The sequence below is a fragment of the Corythoichthys intestinalis genome, chromosome 11 (assembly GCF_030265065.1).
Source record: "Corythoichthys intestinalis isolate RoL2023-P3 chromosome 11, ASM3026506v1, whole genome shotgun sequence".
Taxonomy (NCBI): Eukaryota; Metazoa; Chordata; class Actinopteri; order Syngnathiformes; family Syngnathidae; genus Corythoichthys; species Corythoichthys intestinalis.
This window is the reverse complement of record NC_080405.1, coordinates 19,075,856-19,094,905: the sequence shown is the minus strand read 5'-3', so window position 1 is coordinate 19,094,905 and position 19,050 is coordinate 19,075,856. Positions and strand designations below refer to the sequence as shown.

At 40.1% G+C, this 19,050-nt stretch overlaps 1 protein-coding gene across 1 annotated transcript in view; it reads left to right on the top strand.

Moving 5' to 3' along the window:
- The first annotated feature begins 497 nt into the window (after window positions 1-497).
- Window positions 498-19,050, top strand: part of mcm7 (minichromosome maintenance complex component 7) — a 41,390-nt gene continuing 22,837 nt past the window's right edge. Inside the window, exons 1-9 of the mRNA XM_057850006.1 lie at window positions 498-707; window positions 2,290-2,369; window positions 9,415-9,579; window positions 15,782-15,906; window positions 16,961-17,141; window positions 17,209-17,346; window positions 17,421-17,570; window positions 17,775-17,889; window positions 17,973-18,104. Coding sequence (XP_057705989.1) covers window positions 677-707; window positions 2,290-2,369; window positions 9,415-9,579; window positions 15,782-15,906; window positions 16,961-17,141; window positions 17,209-17,346; window positions 17,421-17,570; window positions 17,775-17,889; window positions 17,973-18,104 — 1,117 coding nt within the window. The 5' untranslated portion in view covers window positions 498-676. The remainder of the gene's footprint in view (window positions 708-2,289; window positions 2,370-9,414; window positions 9,580-15,781; window positions 15,907-16,960; window positions 17,142-17,208; window positions 17,347-17,420; window positions 17,571-17,774; window positions 17,890-17,972; window positions 18,105-19,050) is intronic.

Here is a 19,050-nt window from a genome sequence, read left to right as displayed (position 1 = left end):
TATAGATTTATTTTGCATTGATTATTTAGCCTATCAATTAATTAGGTGCATATTCGTGAGAAATGTAGCATTGATCCCCGTTCACCCAATCTGTTTGGTCTGATTAATGTCCCGTCCCCAGCAGTCTAAAAGCAGGTTATGCTCTTATATCGTCCCTACCAATAATAAGACCAAACCTACGCCCTTGGTTGAATTAATTATAAATTTGCCTTGCCTTATAAAAACTAATGATGACATCTCTGACCGTCTCTGTTAGAATGGTATGGATTTACATCAAAATGAAAAAACAGTCATCTTTTATTTAGAATGACAGTTCTTCTGTGAGGAGTCAACTGCAGGCTGAACGCTTCTCTTCGAATGGAAAAATATCGACGTTTTTCGCGCCATTCCTACTCGCAGGGCGGAAGTAGGTGGGATCACGTGATGATGCATCGCCCAGCGGCTTTCCCGCCACGGTGAAGTCCCGCCTTTTCCGTGCTAAAACTGACGATGCTATTGGTCGACGACGACGTCGGACTCGCGCCACTTCTCAGCGGCGAGCTGGAGAGGACAACTAGCGACTTTTCGGCCAGCGTCAACTCGACCTCATTGTGAAAGACTAAACGGTCAAATTACTTGAGAAGTTTGGAACCCTTGACCTCGGAGATTTTGGAATTAAGTCCTCCCGTCAGTAGATATGGCGCGCAAAGATTACGCAGCGGAGAAAGGTAGGAGTGCGTCAGCAACGTATGGCTGCAACAGGTTGGCCTGAGTTATGGAAACTCAGTATCACACTCCGCTTATAATTGCTGAATTTTAAAGTGGACTGTTTTAGACAAAAAAGGGGTTCTCGTTTCAATTGAAAACGTGTCTCGATTGGTTGCTAAAATACTGTGTTGTAGACTTGTAGTCAGAGCTCGTGTGTATTGCATATATGTTTTTTAACACGTCAATATGATAACGAGTGGCAAAAATGCAATATAATGGATTTTCCCGACGTTGTTTCAATTCAAGACTACCACAAAGTTTAGTAGTCTGGTTTCGTTGGTGGGGGTTGTGACTGCTCTGTGACCCGGATGCGACCACAGGAACAAAGGGAACAAGCACATGTGCACTCCTCTGCAGGCGCACCAAAGTAATATTCGGACAATTTAGCTTGCCACGACTCCCCGTCACTTTCGTAACACGCGTGCATTTGTTATAAAATGTAGCGTAATGTCCACTTTTCAGACACCCGGCGAGCTACGATAGTGCGCTGGGCAACCATTCCCGTTTAGCTGGTTTTTATCCATTTATTGAGCAACCTCTCTATTGTAAATGTATAGCGTTTGTAAGTTTTTATGTTATCACATTGAATTATACTTTCATGTTGATTTTAAGTTAAAATAAGTACTTTGAGTAAAGTTTCCTGGTCAATCATATAATTTCTTGCACATTTAGCAGTTGAAGGATATTATTCATTTGATATTACTTAGCTCCTATATTATTTCATAACTTTTAATACGTATTCATTACAGCAGCATTTGAATAAAAATTACTCGAACGTAACAAAAACGTCGCATATAATGGGTTTTTACTTTTAATTCAACAATTTGGCGTTTGTTGTGAATCGGAAACGGAAGCACTATTTTTACAAGCGGATCAGTCGCGGAGGGATATTGTCAGTGACGAGCCACCAAAGCCATGTGCTGCTTTGTTTACAAAAACATCATCCAGCTCAGAAACGCCAAACCTACACGGCCCGATCCCAACTATGTCGTCAAAGTGAGTGAGACACTTCCATTTTCGCCCCGGCGCTCGTTGACGGTCTCTTATGACGCGGGAATGAAGGATTGTTTGTACTTGAAGCGCTTTGAAGAAGTGCGGGCTGTGTTTTTGCCCTAAAAAAACATGGACCCCGAAGTGACCGCGCGCGTGTTGTGTATTGTCATCCTCATCCGGAAGCGGATTCGCAAGCACAATTCTTGTTATTTTGCCAAGAAACCAACGGCAAAACAAAGCGCAATGGTAGTAAATCGTCTTTTGGGTCGTCGGTTGTAGTTTTAAGAGGCACCAAATGCAATAGACTCATCGAGAATAGATGATGCCGTGTTACTCAACAAAGGGGGGGGGGGGGGTCTTGTCGTCGCAGAACAACAAATTAGCTCCCAGCGAGAAGGCCCACTGCACCCCCATCAACATCTAAAAGCTCCAACTTTCATTGTAATGTCTGTATGTGGAAAAAGAGTGAACAATTTTTCAATTAGTCTATTCACTTTTAAATGTGGCCTGTGTTTGTGTGTGACCTGGGAACAAAATGTTCTTTTACAGATAAATGCAAGAGATTCCTGCAGGAGTTTTACTCTGAGGATGACAATGGAAAGAAAGTGTTCAAATACGGCGTGCAACTTGTGAGTACATGCGTTCTAATAAGTTAAGTGATATCTAGTTATTAGTATTGCAATGAATTTTTTGAGGGAACATTTAAAAGAAAGCATAAATAATGAGGTATAGTAGATTTTTTTAAGCCACAATATGTGGATTAAAATACTATTTAATTTTTTTTTCTTAAATTTGTAAAAAAAAAAAAAAATGTTATTAAAAAAAGATTTTAAAAGAATCAAACAAATACATGACCCCCAATAACATGCTAGTTTTTTTTTCATTCATGATATTTAAAGCAACACTAGGTAACTTTTCAACCTTTATAAAATCTTTTCATGACATTTGTGATTAGGCATGTGCCGGTTACCGGTTCCAAGGTTTACCGTGGTATAAAAACGTTACGGTTTCAAAACCACTAAAAAATCTGTCGCTTTACACAAAATTTAAGGTAAGTAAATGTTGTCATGAACATTTAGCACCAGCTAAAAGAGTTCACTTTAGCTGGTTTAGTGTGTCTAGCGATAGTAAAACAAACACTAAGCTTGTTAACGAAGCAGATAAAGTGACTAGTTGGCATGCCAAGACGGCTAGCTAGTTTCCTCTCTACCATTAGTCTACTATGGTGACTTTCTGTATTGAGAGAGGTTTGGTGCGTGTGTGTATAATGTGTAAATAATGATACGAGTCACACGCGCGCTATGTCTCTTGCCCCTGCTCTCCATTAATGGTAGGAGTGGGAACCTCTTGGTACCTCACGATACGGTTTGCGATACAAAGCTCACGATAACGATGATCTGACAATATGGCGATACAACGATTATCGATACACTGGTCAGAAAATCATTTCAGGACACAGGTGTCAAACTGATTCCAGAATGGGCCAAGTGGGTGCAGTTTTGCTTTCCAACCAATGAAGAGGACACCTTTTCGACAATTAGAGCTTTTACTTGCTTAATCAGTTAAACTTTGTCAGGTGCTGCTTGTTTCAGCTGGAAGTTCATTGGTTAAACTCTGCGCATTATCGGTTGGAACAGAATCCGCCCACTAGGCCCTTTCTGGAATCGATTTGACACCTGTGTTCTAGGATATTCTAAAAACAACTAATAAACAGAAAAAACAAGCTCCTGCTGTGAATTGGAATGAGTTTATCACTAGTAGACGTCCAATCCATTTGAACTTCGAACGGATTGAACGTCTATGGCTGTCAGTGGCAGCCAATGCCAGGGAATGATGTAATTTTGGGCCATTTAAGGTAATTTACCTGTTGATTTTCAGTTACTTTCTGTTGATTTTGTGGTATTTTATGGGTCACTTCCTGTTGATTTTGTGTTACTAAACAGGAAGTGACCTGGGAATCACCCAAATGAATAGGCAGTGAATCAAACTCAACAAGAAATGACCTGGAAATGCCCTAAAATGAACCTCAAGTGACCTGTAAATGCCTGAAAATCTGACAGAATGACCCTTGAATGCTCTGGTCTCGAATGAACGAACGTTCCCAGTCTAAATGGATTGGGTGTCGAGCGCCGTCTAGGCAGCCTTAGAGTTAACTGAGACACTATTATGGTGGAAGATTTGGTAGCAACTTGTTGGTTCCTTTTTTATATATATATATATATGTATGTATGTATGTGTATATATATATATATATATATATATATATGTATATATATGTATATATATGTATATATGTATGTATGTATGTATGTATATATATATATATATATATATATATATATATATATATATATATATATATATATGCCTCGATTCATGCAGGAGCATATCGATAACCTTTAGGATACAAAGTAGTGCTGCAATGATTAATCGATTAACTCAAGTATTCGATTAGAAAAAAGATTCGAATTAAATTTTGCTGCATCGAGTATTCGTTTAATTAAAGCATGGTTTATTTTGAAAATGTTTGCATTTAGTTTTACTGATTTGGGTGGATACACTGCCCTCTCGTCTGCCTCATTTCACATGGCTGAATACAGCTGCTCCATGTTAAGACCAACGTAAGCTAAGTTTTTGTTTGAGGTAATGTTTTTTTTTTTTTGCATTCGTAATTTATAGGTATAGCCGTTTTTTGTGGGAATATGTGTCTGAACTATTTGTTAAGAGCATTGTGAAAAAAGAACGTTAGCGTTTTAATAGCATTTATGCTAGCAGACTTTTGCTATGCAAGTTAGCCAATTGTTCTTTTATGGTACATAGATCCTTATTTATTTATTTTTCATATCGTTTGAGGCTCAGCTCAGGTATTTTAATTTTTCATGTTTCTTATCCGATTACTCGATTATTCGAACTAGTTCATCGATTAATCGACTACTAAAATAATCGATAGCTGCAGCCCTAATATAAAGTATCACGATATATAACCATTTCGATATTTTGTCACACCCCTAATTGATAGTCAACTAAATAATATTAATAGTAGTGGTATTAGGTGTTATACATAAAATCAATTTGATCATATATTGTTTAAGTCCAGGTCGTTTTTTTGTCCTTGTTTTAATGTTGAGCAACTTGCAAATATGTTGGGGGGGGGGGTCTGTTCAATGGAAAAAAGCAAATCCCTATTTGTGATATTACCGTAATTTCCCGAATATAAGGCGCACTCGTGTATAATGCGCACCCCAAATTTACTTGTAAAATCTAGGGAAAATTATTGTACCCGTTTATAACGCGCACCCTAATTTTAGCACCAATAAATAGAAGAATACAAGAAAACAGAGCTTGTGTACAGATACAGAGATGTCATTTTACTGACTGGTGAAACACAGCTCAAGCATAGCACATTGGTAGTTCAAAACATTAAAGTGAACTGACAATATTTACGGTAATAATACGATTTGACAACTTCTCCAACTTACTAGAATCTAGGAGAAAACAAAACAGATGTGACTTTTCTTATAAAGGCTGCTGTATAACTTGCTCGTTTCCTCATGATGAATAAATGTTTCTTCCATGGATTGATACGGTAAAATGAAAGTGAGAACGTAAGTCGGAAATCCGTGAGAGCTCATAGCTGTCAGCACGACACTAGTAACAAAAGGAACTATTGTTATTTGGGTTTGAGTTTCCCGAGGGACCGATATAGTTGACGGACACAGGAAGTGTGTGTCCTTACATTTGTTATAGACCCTACCCACGTGACGTCACAACTCCGCTCTCCTGAATGGTACCGCCCACTTGTCCGTCAAAACATAGTGTTAACCTGTTACGGCTACGTACATTTCTCCTATTTACGGCATATTTTTCTGCTCCTTAACATTAATAATCAAAATGGTGAAGGCGTGTGTGGCTGTTGGTTGCACCAACAGAGAAGATGGAAGGAGAGACTTGAAGTTTTACCGTATTCCGAGGGATCCAAAGAGGAGAGCGAAATGGACGGCTGCAATTCGACGTGAAAACTGGGCACCAAAAAATCACCACAGACTATGTAGTAGTCATTTTATATCCGGTAAGATGCATTTAAGATATACTTAGAGGGTTTTGGGCTGACAAATAACCACAATTAAGATCATTGCGAGGCTAATCGCCGACAACATACGACGTAGTACGACATAGTTTCAAATTCAAGATGTTTGTGACTTCCCTTTCTTCCACCATCGTTATTTTTTGAATAATAATTAGCTGGTACCAAGTGAAGGAAACTGGCCTCGTCTACGGGGCTGACAAATAACCACAATTAAGATCATTGCGAGGCTAATCGCCGACAACATACGACGTAGTACGACAGTTTCAAATTCAAGATGTTTGTGACTTCCCTTTCTTCCACCATCGTTATTTTTTGAATAATATTTAGCTGGTACCAAGTGAAAGAAACTGGCCTCGTCTACGGGGCTGACAAATAACCACAATTAAGATCATTGCTAGGCTAATCGCCGACAACATACACGTATGTATGTAGTGAGAGTGCTATCGCTAAACCATATAAACATTAAAAGCCTTAACTCCATTGACAAACGACATGAAATACATTAGACTTGACAGTGGATGTTAGCAATAACAAACGATTTTGAATTGAAAATTTCGTAACTCACCTTTCCAAGCACAAGATAGATTCCTGCCGAATTTTCGTGGACGAGGACCTGTTTCACCCAACCAGCAACGAAGTATTTATAAGCCTCCAAGCTCTTGAAGTTTTTCAAATTTTTGTGGGAATAGGCTGATTTTGTGTGGACAAGATAATTGTAAATATCAGCGTAGCAGATGTCAGGCAGACAGGGCGAAGACAGTGGGTCGAAAAACATCGATTTGGGCATCAAATATGGATGTGGCGACTGTATAGAACGAAGCTTTTCCACATAACGCCTTTTATGCAACACATCCAGTGAGTTTACGGCATCAGAAAGCACCGGGTCATCCATGAAATGCATTTTAAATTCCTCGATCAATTGAAAACAATGCTAATACAGAGACAAAATGACGGACAAGTGGGCGGAACCACACAGCGAGCACCTGGTTTTGTGACGTCGGTGGGTAGGGTATATAGTCCGAATTGCGGAGCTGCAATAAACGTCGACTCAAATGAGTTCAAGAAACTAAATTCTGTGCTTTATGAAGAGTGAAAAAAGCAGAATTTAACACAGACGAAATCATTCGGCCGATTAGAGTGAAGTATTACCGAAACAAAACGGTGACGTCACGTACCGTAATGGTCGGCAGCGGGTGGCCGCATACGTTTCTTCAACACAACGTGGCCGTGTCAATGAAAAAAATCTGTTTATATTAGGGCTGTCAAACGATTAAAATTTTTAATCGAGTTAATTACAGCTTAAAAATTAATTCATCGTAATTAATCGCAATTAATCGCAATTAAAACCATCTATAAAATATGCCATATTTTTCTGTAAATTATTGTTGGAATGGAAAGATAAAACAAGATGGATATATACATTCAACATACGGTACATAAGGACTGTATTTGTTTATTATAACAATAAATCAACAAGATGGCATTAACATTATTAACATTCTGTTAAAGTGATCCATGGATAGAAAGACTTGTAGTTCTTAAAAGATGAATATTAGTAGAAGTTATAGAAATGTTATATTAAAACGCCTCTTAATGTTTTCGTTTTAATAAAATTTGTAAAATTTTCAATCAAAAAATAAACTAGTAGCCCTATTCTGTCCTCAATGTGTGTGAGTACACAAATTGACAGATAACGAACATAAGTTCCAAAAAGAAATCAGACTGTGTGGCAAAGTTGCATGGCTTTACTGAAGTCATCTCTTTTTGACAGGAGCACGTTTCTTGTATTTTTGTAAAACTGGAAATAACAAGGGAATGTATAACTTGCATAAATCACAAAATAACATAAAATGTACACACACGTGTCCATTTGAGCAGTAGCACTAGCCAATTAGCTCACAAGCATCTAACACTGTAACTGCATTTCACCACATATGTGAACAAATTCAAATACACATCATCAATAACTATCTAATGCTCATGAATATAAACAAAGGAGGAATATAACTCACAAGCGATGCATGTATTAGACACAAACAGTGTGATGGTGCTATGAGAACTGCCACTGAATTCTGGATGCGGACGTTAGCTGGTCTGAATAGCACTGTCTATTAGTGTGAGTTCGCGTCGACATATAATCACGTCAGAAAAGCGCGCCGAAACCCAAATAATCAGCTGCACTGAATCGCCAGCAGAGGGTGACATTACGCCACATAACATATGCAAGTCACACCCAAGCGCCAGCAGAGGGCGGAAAAACTCCATAAAACACAATTAACAAGCTGGCCTTTCACTGAACTGACATTTAAATCTGTCTGAGCGGGCCTAGTGCGTTAATTGCGTCAAATATTTTAACGTGATTAATTTAAAAAATTAATTAACGCCGTTAACGCGATAATTTTGACAGCCCTAGTTTATATATATATGTAATACATATATATTTCTGTCTCCATCCATGTACCCGTTTATAATGCGCACCATGAGTTTACCAGTTGATTTTGGGGGGAAAAAAGTGCGCGTTATATTCGGGAAATTACGGTATGTTGTGTTTTATACCTTGAATGGATCTGTATTGCTTTCGCAGACACTAATTAACTTTAAGGAGGGTGGTAGGAACCCTGCCACACACAAAAAAATGTACAAATATGCTGACTCCTATACGGTATACGTCATTATAAAGACTGAAGTTGATGTAAACGCTTTCTCGCAAAGATGGCAGAGCGACAAGTTTTTTTCTGAGAAGGGAAAAAAGGGAGGGTACCAGGATATACAGAATAAAGGTTGGCCCGGCTTTCACTGGCTGGCCACACTAAAACACACGGTTGGTAACAGTCATATGCCAATGTTTTGCCACAATGGGATTCATGACCTTATTTCTGTTCATCCTTCACACAGCTGCTGGTCACAGAAATTGTTTTATCCATCTGCAGTCGACTTTTTTTTTTTTTTTTTTGGATGATGATGATTTTACGACACTGTGGGGGTGTGTGTGATGGTTGTGGAGTGTCGTCTTTAAGGCAAAACACTACCGCTTTTGTCCACCGGCATCCCTAGAATCGAGCAAAACTGAAAAGTTACAAAGTGTTGCTTTAACCCATTGCCTGTCATTGACAATGATAGATGTCCAATTCATTTAACTCATTGGATGCCATTAACAGCAATAGATGTCCAGTCCAAACTGGGAGACCTGGCAGCGAATGTTCATTTGCTTCCAGACCACCCAGTTCAAATATATTGGAGGTATACTTGTGTCAAAAGTACTTTAAATTAAAAGCAGACTTATGAAAAGAGCCACATGATTAGACTACTATCATCATCAGTGGCACTGAAACCGTTAAACTAGGAGGATTGGCTGTGAATACTCATGTTTCAATGCCATTGACAGCACTAGACGTCCAATCCATTTTGACTCTATAGCCTATCCCAGTCAAAATGGATTGAGTATCCAGTGCCGTCAATTGCTGCCAAAAAAGTTAACAAAAATTAATCATATTCATTCTCTCTCCTTTATTGGAAATGGAAATAATGGTGAACAATACTTGTTTCTTGGTATGTTTGCACTTTTCAATCAATTTGTGCCCTTCCAGGTGGCCCTGGCCCACAGAGAGCAGGTGTCTCTCTTTGTGGACCTGGACGATGTGGCTGAGGAGGACCCTGAGCTGGTGGAGAGTATTTGTGAGAATGCCAAGCGCTACACGAGCCTCTTTGCGGACGCCGTGCACGAGTTGCTCCCAGAGTACAAAGAAAGAGACGTAAGTGTAACAATCTGGTTAATGCCTTAAAGCTGTATGTAAGACATGCACTTCAGTTATTCATTAAATGGCCCAATATTTCAATATGGTGGAAAAAAACTCAGGTGACTTGAAGTTCCGTTCTGAGACGCCCAATTCGGCCAAATTTCAAAGTTGTCCTATATGCATGTGTGATTCATCATTGGAAAGCTTAAAATCTCAATTTTCTGTGGGAAGAAAATTTTTGAACAGGGGGGCATTATTTAAAAAAAGATTATTTTTTTTTTAAAAAAAAAAAAAAGCAAAACCCTAACTGGAAGTGAGAGCACGCAAGAGCATAAAGACTACATGATTTTAACGATATATTATCGCGACTTACCTCTTTTCGATCCAAAAAACTCCATGTAGCATGTATCACAGTGTGTCAAGACACAGCTGTGAATGGTCACAGCCAGATTTTTTGCAGATTTTATGGGTGAAACATGGCAAAATAACCAGGGTCGCACTGCAGAAATTAGACATCAAGGAGTGGTCGAGATTTTCATATATTTACCCTTTTAAAAGTTTTTATTTTTCTTGTTTTGGATCGATTATCATCTAAAATATTGGGGAAATGCGACAGTATCGAAAAAAATACAATTGAGCGATAGTTATGAGGTAGATATCAGTGACTTATTTTCATACGCTAATTTTTTCATTGTGACACAATTTGTTTTAGAAGATTAAAAAAATGATTCACTCACACATTTTAAAGTTTTGTTTTTTTAAACTAAATATTAGACATCAGTTAACGATTCTAAGCTAAAAATGAGACATTTCCAATAATATGTTCTTTTTATGGCTAGGTTGAAACAAAAGCGATTGCGCGACGTCTGTAAACGGGGGTTTCCAGGGTAAAACGGACAAATTAAAAATAGTTCAGGGGCTTAATGCTCCAAGAATCTGCTAAGGCAGCATACAGACATATTGTTCTATCAAACACAACAGTTCTTTTGGCTTAAAATACAGCAATTATTTTTAAAGAAGGGTGCAAGAGCAGAAACTGCTTTTTCAGCCTTGTCTCTGTTTTCTGCCATATACATTGAAGAAACATGTTTTTTTGCAAACACTCCTAACACAGTTCTCAATGATAAAGCCTAGGTTTTCTCAATCTAAAAGTTGATTGTCACTCTGTAAAAGTTATTGTTTTGATTCTGTCTTAAAGAGCATATGACACGAGAAAAAAAGTCTAAAATGTCATTATTATGTGAATTAGAATCATATTTTGAGACGATTCGACTATATACAACAATTTAGCAAAGCACAGATGACGAGAAATTACTTTTAATCTGCCGGTTAGCCACGCCTACCATTATAGGGCTTTAGCGTCCCCAACAGGTGGATGACGTCAGCGGTAGACTTGGCTCATCGATTTTACTATTCAGCCCATTGAGGGGAAATTATTCAGAACAAGGAAAACGCGACGAAGAAAGCCGCAAAATGTCATTGTTTCAGTCTCTCTACTCCAATATTTTTACAGGATATTCTTTTTACCCAAGTATTTTTCCCCAATAGCTATATATATGGCTTGAGAAGGACCAGTCAACCCGTTGAGGGGGAACTATTCACAACGAGGAAAACGCGACGAAGAGAGCGGCAAAATGTTATTGTTTCTGTCTCTTCAATATTTTTACAGGATACTCTTTTTATCCAAGTATTTTCCCCAATTGCTAAATAAATGGCATGGTCATGACAAATAAGTCTTGTGCTGAATGGAATATGAAATAATAAAAATGCATTTATTCAGGACGACATGGCAAAATTACTCCATAATGGTCAAAACTGTCGACTTCACCTTTATTGTCGCACCTCCCGAACGATATTTTATGACACCTAAATCGGACATATGTCATTTCCCTTCCCCTGCTTCGGAGAATGTAAACAAACCAGAAGGCGTGACAGCTAGCCGAACATGCTAACCCGAACCGAGTGATGTTTCAAAGTCTTCAAAGCGGAAAATCACACATAGCTATCCTGGATTATTTGACATGACGACCCGGTTGTCGAATGTCTTAGCGGATCGGCAAACCACCCGGCGGAGTTCAATTTACAGTTCGTTCCCCGGAGGAGGGTGGCTGGAGCTAACGCAGCTAACGTGCTGCTGCTAATGCATTAGGAGAGCTTTTTACATGCCTATCAATGATCAAACGTAAGTAGTCCTTCATTTAAAGGAAGTTTGTAGTGTTTACTTTGTAATCGCTGTATTCGTATTTGACATAATACAAAACAAGATGTTTACTCACTTCATCGTAAGTCCAATGGTCCCACAGTAAATATCCACGGTGAATGGGAACCTTTTGAAACTCCAAAAAGGCGCATACGCCTCTCCCTCATACAGAATGATTTTTCCGTAGCCGTTTGGCTGGCGTGATGTGAAAAATAAACGTATTAATCCGCTGAATCCTTCGTCCTCATACACAACAGTACACTGTAGCGTGAAGAGGACGTCTTCTACCGTACACGTCACAGCGCCCTCCTCCTCAGTGCAAGACCGAAGCCGGAAGTCACTCATTTTCCTGGCGCGGGATTCAAAAAACTAAATAAATATAGCGATCGCTTCCACACACATCCAAGCGGTCCATATCATTCAGGAACATAAAATACCGCGTGTATTATGAAATAAACATGCTTTTTCGTGTCACAGGCACTTTAATGATGTATGTCCCGTCCTCCACCAATCAGCCAATTACTGGATCAGTTCTGTCTGCATCCAGGTTGCCAGAGCTCAGCAACCTGTGGGCTACTTAAACTACAGCTGCTACTACGTTTGCAAACAGTCTGAATTATTAATCGACCACTCGAGCAAAAAAAAAAAAAAAACGATTCTTGAATGTCGTGACAAAATCAGGAATAAGACGAGGATATGTATTGGAGATGCCTTCAATCAAGGAGACATCTGAGAATAAAAAGTTGACAAGATGCCAAAGTTGCACAATTTCTCTTTAACAGGTGATGTGTGTTTGAGTTTTCCCTATATTATTTCAATGAATGGTAAACTGATATTTGGGATATGAACAAAATTAGCTTGCTCGTGCTACATGCTCAGCACATGGGTGTCCATGTATTGTATAGGTAATTGAAATTAAAATGTTTTGAGGAATAATTATGGTCTTTGTGGATGCTGTCAATGCATTACTTTGCCAATGTGTTGAGAAAAGTAGTTCCTGAAGTTCAGTCTTTCCCATCATGGTGAAGAAGCTTACCTGGAGCTTGGAACTGGGCTCTTTTATGTTTGTCTTAACTTACCTCAGCAAAATGATTATTGACTTGTGCCCCAACTTCACTCTGGAGCAATTGGAAACCCTTACATGTAAAACCAAGCATGTACTTGTTTAGTTTATGGTATGTAATAGACAGGGGTGCACATTAGTGGTCCGCATGCGCGCATGCATACTGGACGTAGACAAACGCGCGGGCACTCAACGTATTCCACACGCTTTTGCGTACCGATGGCTGACCACTGTATTTGCGGCGGACACGAGAAAATCACTTCTCAAAATGTCAAAGAGGCAGGCCCCACTGAGTACCGGTAATTATTTCCGTGTTCCCCCACCCCCGTCAAAAGACAGACAGACGAGAGAGACATCACCGGAGCTACCGAAAAAAAAAGGACATTTGCTGAAAAGTGGCTGCAGGAGGTAGGTACCAAATGATGCTTGCACGGAAATGTGGTACAAAATTTGCCGTGAGAATTCCAATGTCGCTAATAAAAGCAGCGCATTTTATGTAGTAGGGTCAAAGAATTTCAGCCATCCAAACTTTGAAAAGCACGAAAAAAACAGCATGTGGCACTTAAGCAAACTATCGATGTCAGACAGCACCCCACTCGCCCTGCACAGCGCTATGCACTGACAAACGTGTTTTTGCTCGCATTTCACAAAGCTAAACATGTTCGTTCAATGAGCTCTTATGAGGAGGAGGGCATCCCACTTTTACAAAGGCTTGGAGTTAATGTGGGAGCCGCATAATGCCCTTTATTTTGAATTGAATTATTTCTTTACATTTCACTTCAAAGTAATGGCAATTTTGTTGTGCCAGTTGATGTTAATCGAGCATTAATTGTTAATATAATTAATTAAAGGTAATTGTCTCTAACTAAAGCTTGTCATAATTTTATCGCATCAGGCGGGTCGGCTCTCAAGCTCAATGAGGACCAAGTCACATCTCCAGGTCCTCCTCTGAGAACCTGGGCAAAAAAATTATGTGCACCCCTGGTAATAGACATAGGTGGTAGACTACACATGCTGTATGTTTACATGGCCATTGCTCGTATGTAGTTTGCTAGTTTCTGATTGAAATGTAACAATTATATGATACAACGGTTTGATTCTCCATTGCCAAGTGCTTATCTGGAAGCAGAAAGGGATGTTGTGCCAGTCATCATTTTGATGTTGGCACCAGTACCATTTTTGGCTACCAATCTAAATACATTACCGGCTGCTTAAGTAGATTTTGACTAGACTTTCATGGCCAATAGAATATTCTTATACAGCTTAAAAGTCTTAAATTTACTAATTTTGGTAAAGTGACTTCAATCCCAGTGGTTTTGATCTTCAAAAATCATCTGAAGTAGTTGGGCAAGACTTGACAGCAGAATGAATATGTATTTAGCATTACAGACGTCATTATAGTTTACTGTTCACATGGGGACAATGAGGACCAGATTCGTCAGATATATCAAAGTTGTAGTAACAGCAACACTCGTTTACTTATATCTACCACAGCACAAACACAATTGCTTCGACCTCTCAAATTTATTTTTGCCTTTTTGGTACAATAGCTACATTCATGTAAGGTGTTAGGAGGGACTCAGGGGTCCTCAAATACAAATCTTGAAGGTCCACAATTATGAAGCACATAGGTTTGGTACTTGCAGTTGGTAAAATGGACGCATATTTGTCAGTCTATTCCTCATTGAACGGCGATTTTCGTTGTCCACTTTTCTTCTCTTGGTCAACTTTGAGCATTCCATTTTGTAAGATTCAGTCTTCTACTGGGATTGCAAAGTGCCGGGTGCGACTCGTCTTTCACACTGCTGCGGTCCGTCCACTCTAGCTAATAGCATGCACGCTCTCTCAGCCAATCAGCGCATCGTTGTCATAGAGATGACAACAGAAGTGGGAACATGGAAGATATTTGACTAAAAATGAAACTGAATTAAGCGATAGAATAGTACCTTTTTTTTTGCGGAGGGGTGTGCTATGGACCGCGGCCCGCTAATTGAGGAAGCTGGGACTAAGGGGCAGTTTACATGGCGACACAAAGACGCAATGACTGAGTAGCGGACTCGCCTCGCGCGCATATGGTGTCGGCGAAGACGAAAAATTCTGAATCCTGCCTCCAAAGTGGAAGAATCCGATTGCGGGGGGAGGGGGGCTTCCTCGGCATGCATATCAAAGGCTCCTGCGGCGCGAGACCGCGCCGTTAATGTCAGCACTCGTACACGTCACATTGGGCTTGCGCAGCGGTGCCACTAAACATTAAAAACAGCAAATGTGGCGGAATGTCGGCTTTAATTTGCAGTTTTAATAATATTTTTAAATTAAATATGTTGAATGTTTCGAGTGGACGGGCATATTTTTTTCCGGGCTGAGGGAGCTTGGTGGGGTCAAAGTACATCATTCTCTGTCGCCCTGTAAATCTGCACTGCCCCCTAGGGCCTGGCATGAATACTACATCATTTTCATGCGGGATTGCGGCATTGTTCAAATGGGGACGCAAATGCAAATTTGAAATTTTTCGTATTCTTGGAGAGTCACCATGTAAACGGCCCCTAAATGAACCAGGCACAGGGCCACATATAAAAAATGGCGCTTTGCTGCTCTCTGCTGGTAATTTCATGCACATTGTGCATACGCTTCGTTCCTGCAGCTCCACAGACGCTACTGTGCTATTTTCTATGTAAAGATGTAATAGTTAAAAATTCACTGCAAAGCACATCCCTAAGAGTGATTTTTTTTTTTTTTTTTTTTTTTTTTTTTTTTTTACTTCATTAGAGTCAACAGGTTCGAGCCATTTGTGTTGGGGGGGGGGCTGATAGTGAATGATCTTGTTTCAGAGACCTTGGCGGTGATAAACTTGGTCTGTTGTTCTCAGGTCAAATGGATTTGACAAATATGAAAATACTGACTTGGTATTAAATGAGTTTTTAAAAATGAATGTGCTAATAAATTCTCTTGTCCAGATTGTGGCAAAAGACTCTCTGGATGTGTATATTGAGCACCGACTGATGATGGAGCAGAGATCACGTGACCCTGCGGACACGCGTGATGCCCGAAACCAGTACCCGGCGGAGCTCATGAGGAGATTGTACGTTTGAGTTATTTGGCATTAAAACAAAAAACAATTATATGCTAACTAAATTACATGCTAACAAAATGTGTGCATAAATGTGATGACCTGTTGAAAACTAGTCAAATTGACATAAAGCATTAGGGGTGTGACAAAATATCGAAATGGTGATATATCGTGATACTTTGTATCCCAAAAGGTTATCGATATGCGCCTGCCAAGAATCGAGATATCGTTTTAAAAAGGTGTCACTGAAGAAAAAAAAAAAGTTGTTACCAAAATCTTCCACCATAATAGTGTCTCAGTTAGCTATAAAGCTGCATTGATGGTGCTCAACGCCAGTCATTTAGACTGGGAATGTTTGTCCATTCGAAACCAGAGCATTTACAGTTATTCTGTCCGATTTTCAAGGCATTTACAAGTCACTTGCTGTTCATTTTAGGGCATTTACAGGTTATTTCCTGTTGAGTTTGAGTCACTGCCTATTGATTCGGGTGATTCCCAGGTCACTTCCTGTTCTGTAACTCAAACAGGAAATGACCCATAGAATACCCCAAAATCAAAAGGAAGTAACTGAAAATCAACAGGTAAATGACCTTAAATGGTCCAAAATTACCTCATTGCCTGGCATTGGCTGTCACTCACGGCCATAGACGTTCGATGCGTTTGAAGTGGGAGGGATGGCAGCAAATGAACGAATGTTCTTTCGCTGCCACCCTCCCAGTTCAAATGGATTGGACGTCTACAAGTGATAAACTCATTCCAATTCACAGCAGAAGCTTGTTTTTCTGTTCATTAGTTGTTTGGTCAGGAAATCATTCTAGGATATTCTAGAATGTATCGATAATCGTTGTATCGCAATATCGTCACATCATCGTTATCGTGAGCTTTGTATCGCAAATTGTATCATATCGTGAAGTACCAAGAGGTTCCCACTCCTAAAGCATATTATGTATTTAACCGCGCCATGAATTATGTAGGAATATTCCTGCTAGCACTTCCAGGGATATTTATATATTTCTAAATTGAAAGACAAATCAAATATTTGTGTTAACAATTCTTCACTCCACAGTGAGCTCTACTTCAAGCCGCCCAGCACGACAAAGCCAAAAACCGTACGCGAAGTGCGGGCCGACAGCATCGGACAACTCGTAAGCGTCCGGGGCATCGTGACCCGTGCAACAGAGGTTAAGCCCATGATGGGGGTGGCCACGTATACATGTGACCAGTGCGGCGCGGAGACCTATCAACCGGTAAGACCCTGCTCTTGGCAAGTCTTCGCGTAGCGAATGGGTTCATCACTGCTTGGCTCTCATCCAGATCCAATCGTCGTCCTTCATGCCCCTCGTCATGTGTCCCAGCCAAGAGTGCGTCACCAACAAATCTGGAGGCCGCCTCTACCTGCAGACCAGAGGCTCCAAATTTGTGAAATTTCAGGAGCTTCGAATTCAGGAGCATGTACGAAGATGTTAACCTGTTTTATATCATGCTTTGACATTAGCATTTTCTCACAAGCTTTTTTCCATCTACAGAGTGACCAAGTCCCTGTTGGCAACATCCCCAGAAGCATGTCTGTTTATGCACGTGGTGAAAACACACGATTAGCCCAACCAGGCGACCACGTCGCTATTACAGGAATATTCCTGCCGCTTCTTCGCACCGGCTTCAGACAGGTTACACAGGTACAGTGGGATTATTGTGCTGATGTTAAAGTAGCTCTCTTTGGAGAGTATTAATCACCAGGATTTATATAAACATGTTAACCATATTTCCTGTGAAATTCATAGTTTTTTTTTAGGTGTTTTATTATTAGGATGAAACTTAACATTTCTGTGAATGCACTGGTCTTATTGATTTCACCTCTTCAATATTCATGTTATCTTTAGGGTCTCCTGTCTGAGACGTTCATGGAAGCTCACTCCATCACAATCATGAACAAGACGGAGGATGATGAACTTGGGAACGAGGAGCTCACTGAAGAAGAGCTGCGCAGCATTACCGGTACAAGCATTGCATCTACATAGTGTGGCACGAGGATTTGCTTGAAAGACCTCAGAATGTGATGTTGTCTTTGTCGTTTACAGAAGAAGGATACTACGAGAAACTGTCTGGATCGATCGCACCTGAGATTTATGGCCACGAGGATGTGAAGAAGGCTCTGCTCCTGCTGATGGTGGGAGGTGTTCAACAAGCCCCGAAAGGCATGAAGATCAGAGGTGAGCGCTTACTCCGCTTTAGGTCACGTTTACTTGAACACTGCTGCTTTAACTCATTCACAGCTTTCGAATTCGAATACATTGGGTGTCTATTGTGGCAATGGCAGCCAATGAGTTGATAACTACTTGAAATCACAAAAAAGCCTGGCGGCCCACCAGGCTGATAAAGCGTTGGGGAAACCCTGGTAGTAAATGATGCATAGCCAAAAATCTTTCTACCGTCAATTTGAACAATGTAAAAAAAATATCCTTTACCCAACTCTACAATGCTGCTATTTCTGCAGTGATGCAGAACGGCCACTAGATGTCCATTTACCAGAAAAGCAGTGGTGTGATACAGAGGTCCCCATCTGCCGGGCCGCACAGAAATAATAATTTAATAACGACCGCGTTCTGGCCGCATTAACACTGTGCCCCTGCTTAACACACCAATATCCCTGTTTACTCGAGATATAATACGAGATAGATTAGAATGTCGTCATGGAAATCCTTTGATTGGACTGCTAGCAGTACATCTTGTTTGTGTATATAATATATCTATGTGCGCTTGTCCTCAATAATAACGTATTACTAGGCCGCGGGCGCAGCACATTTGTTCCTGGAAATAATTAGCCCCCACTTGAGCGAAGATGACTGGAAAACAGACGTCTTTGGAGATATTTTTACGGCGAAAAGGGCACCTGACGAGCCTACAACCTCGAGACCCACGAACTGCAAAGGAGTGGATTCGTGACCCGTTTGTAAATAAACTGAGTGATTCGAGCATGGCTGTGCAACAGGAGGATCAACTTGTAGAGATCGCAAATGACGGCGACCTTATTAAATGTACATTTGAGACAACGCTACCGAGGTTCTGGATTAAAGTAATTCCGGAACGTGAAGCGGGCTTCTTAATTAATGCTTAATGACAAGGCGAAGTCGTTAATGGTGAGAGCGGTGTGGAGTT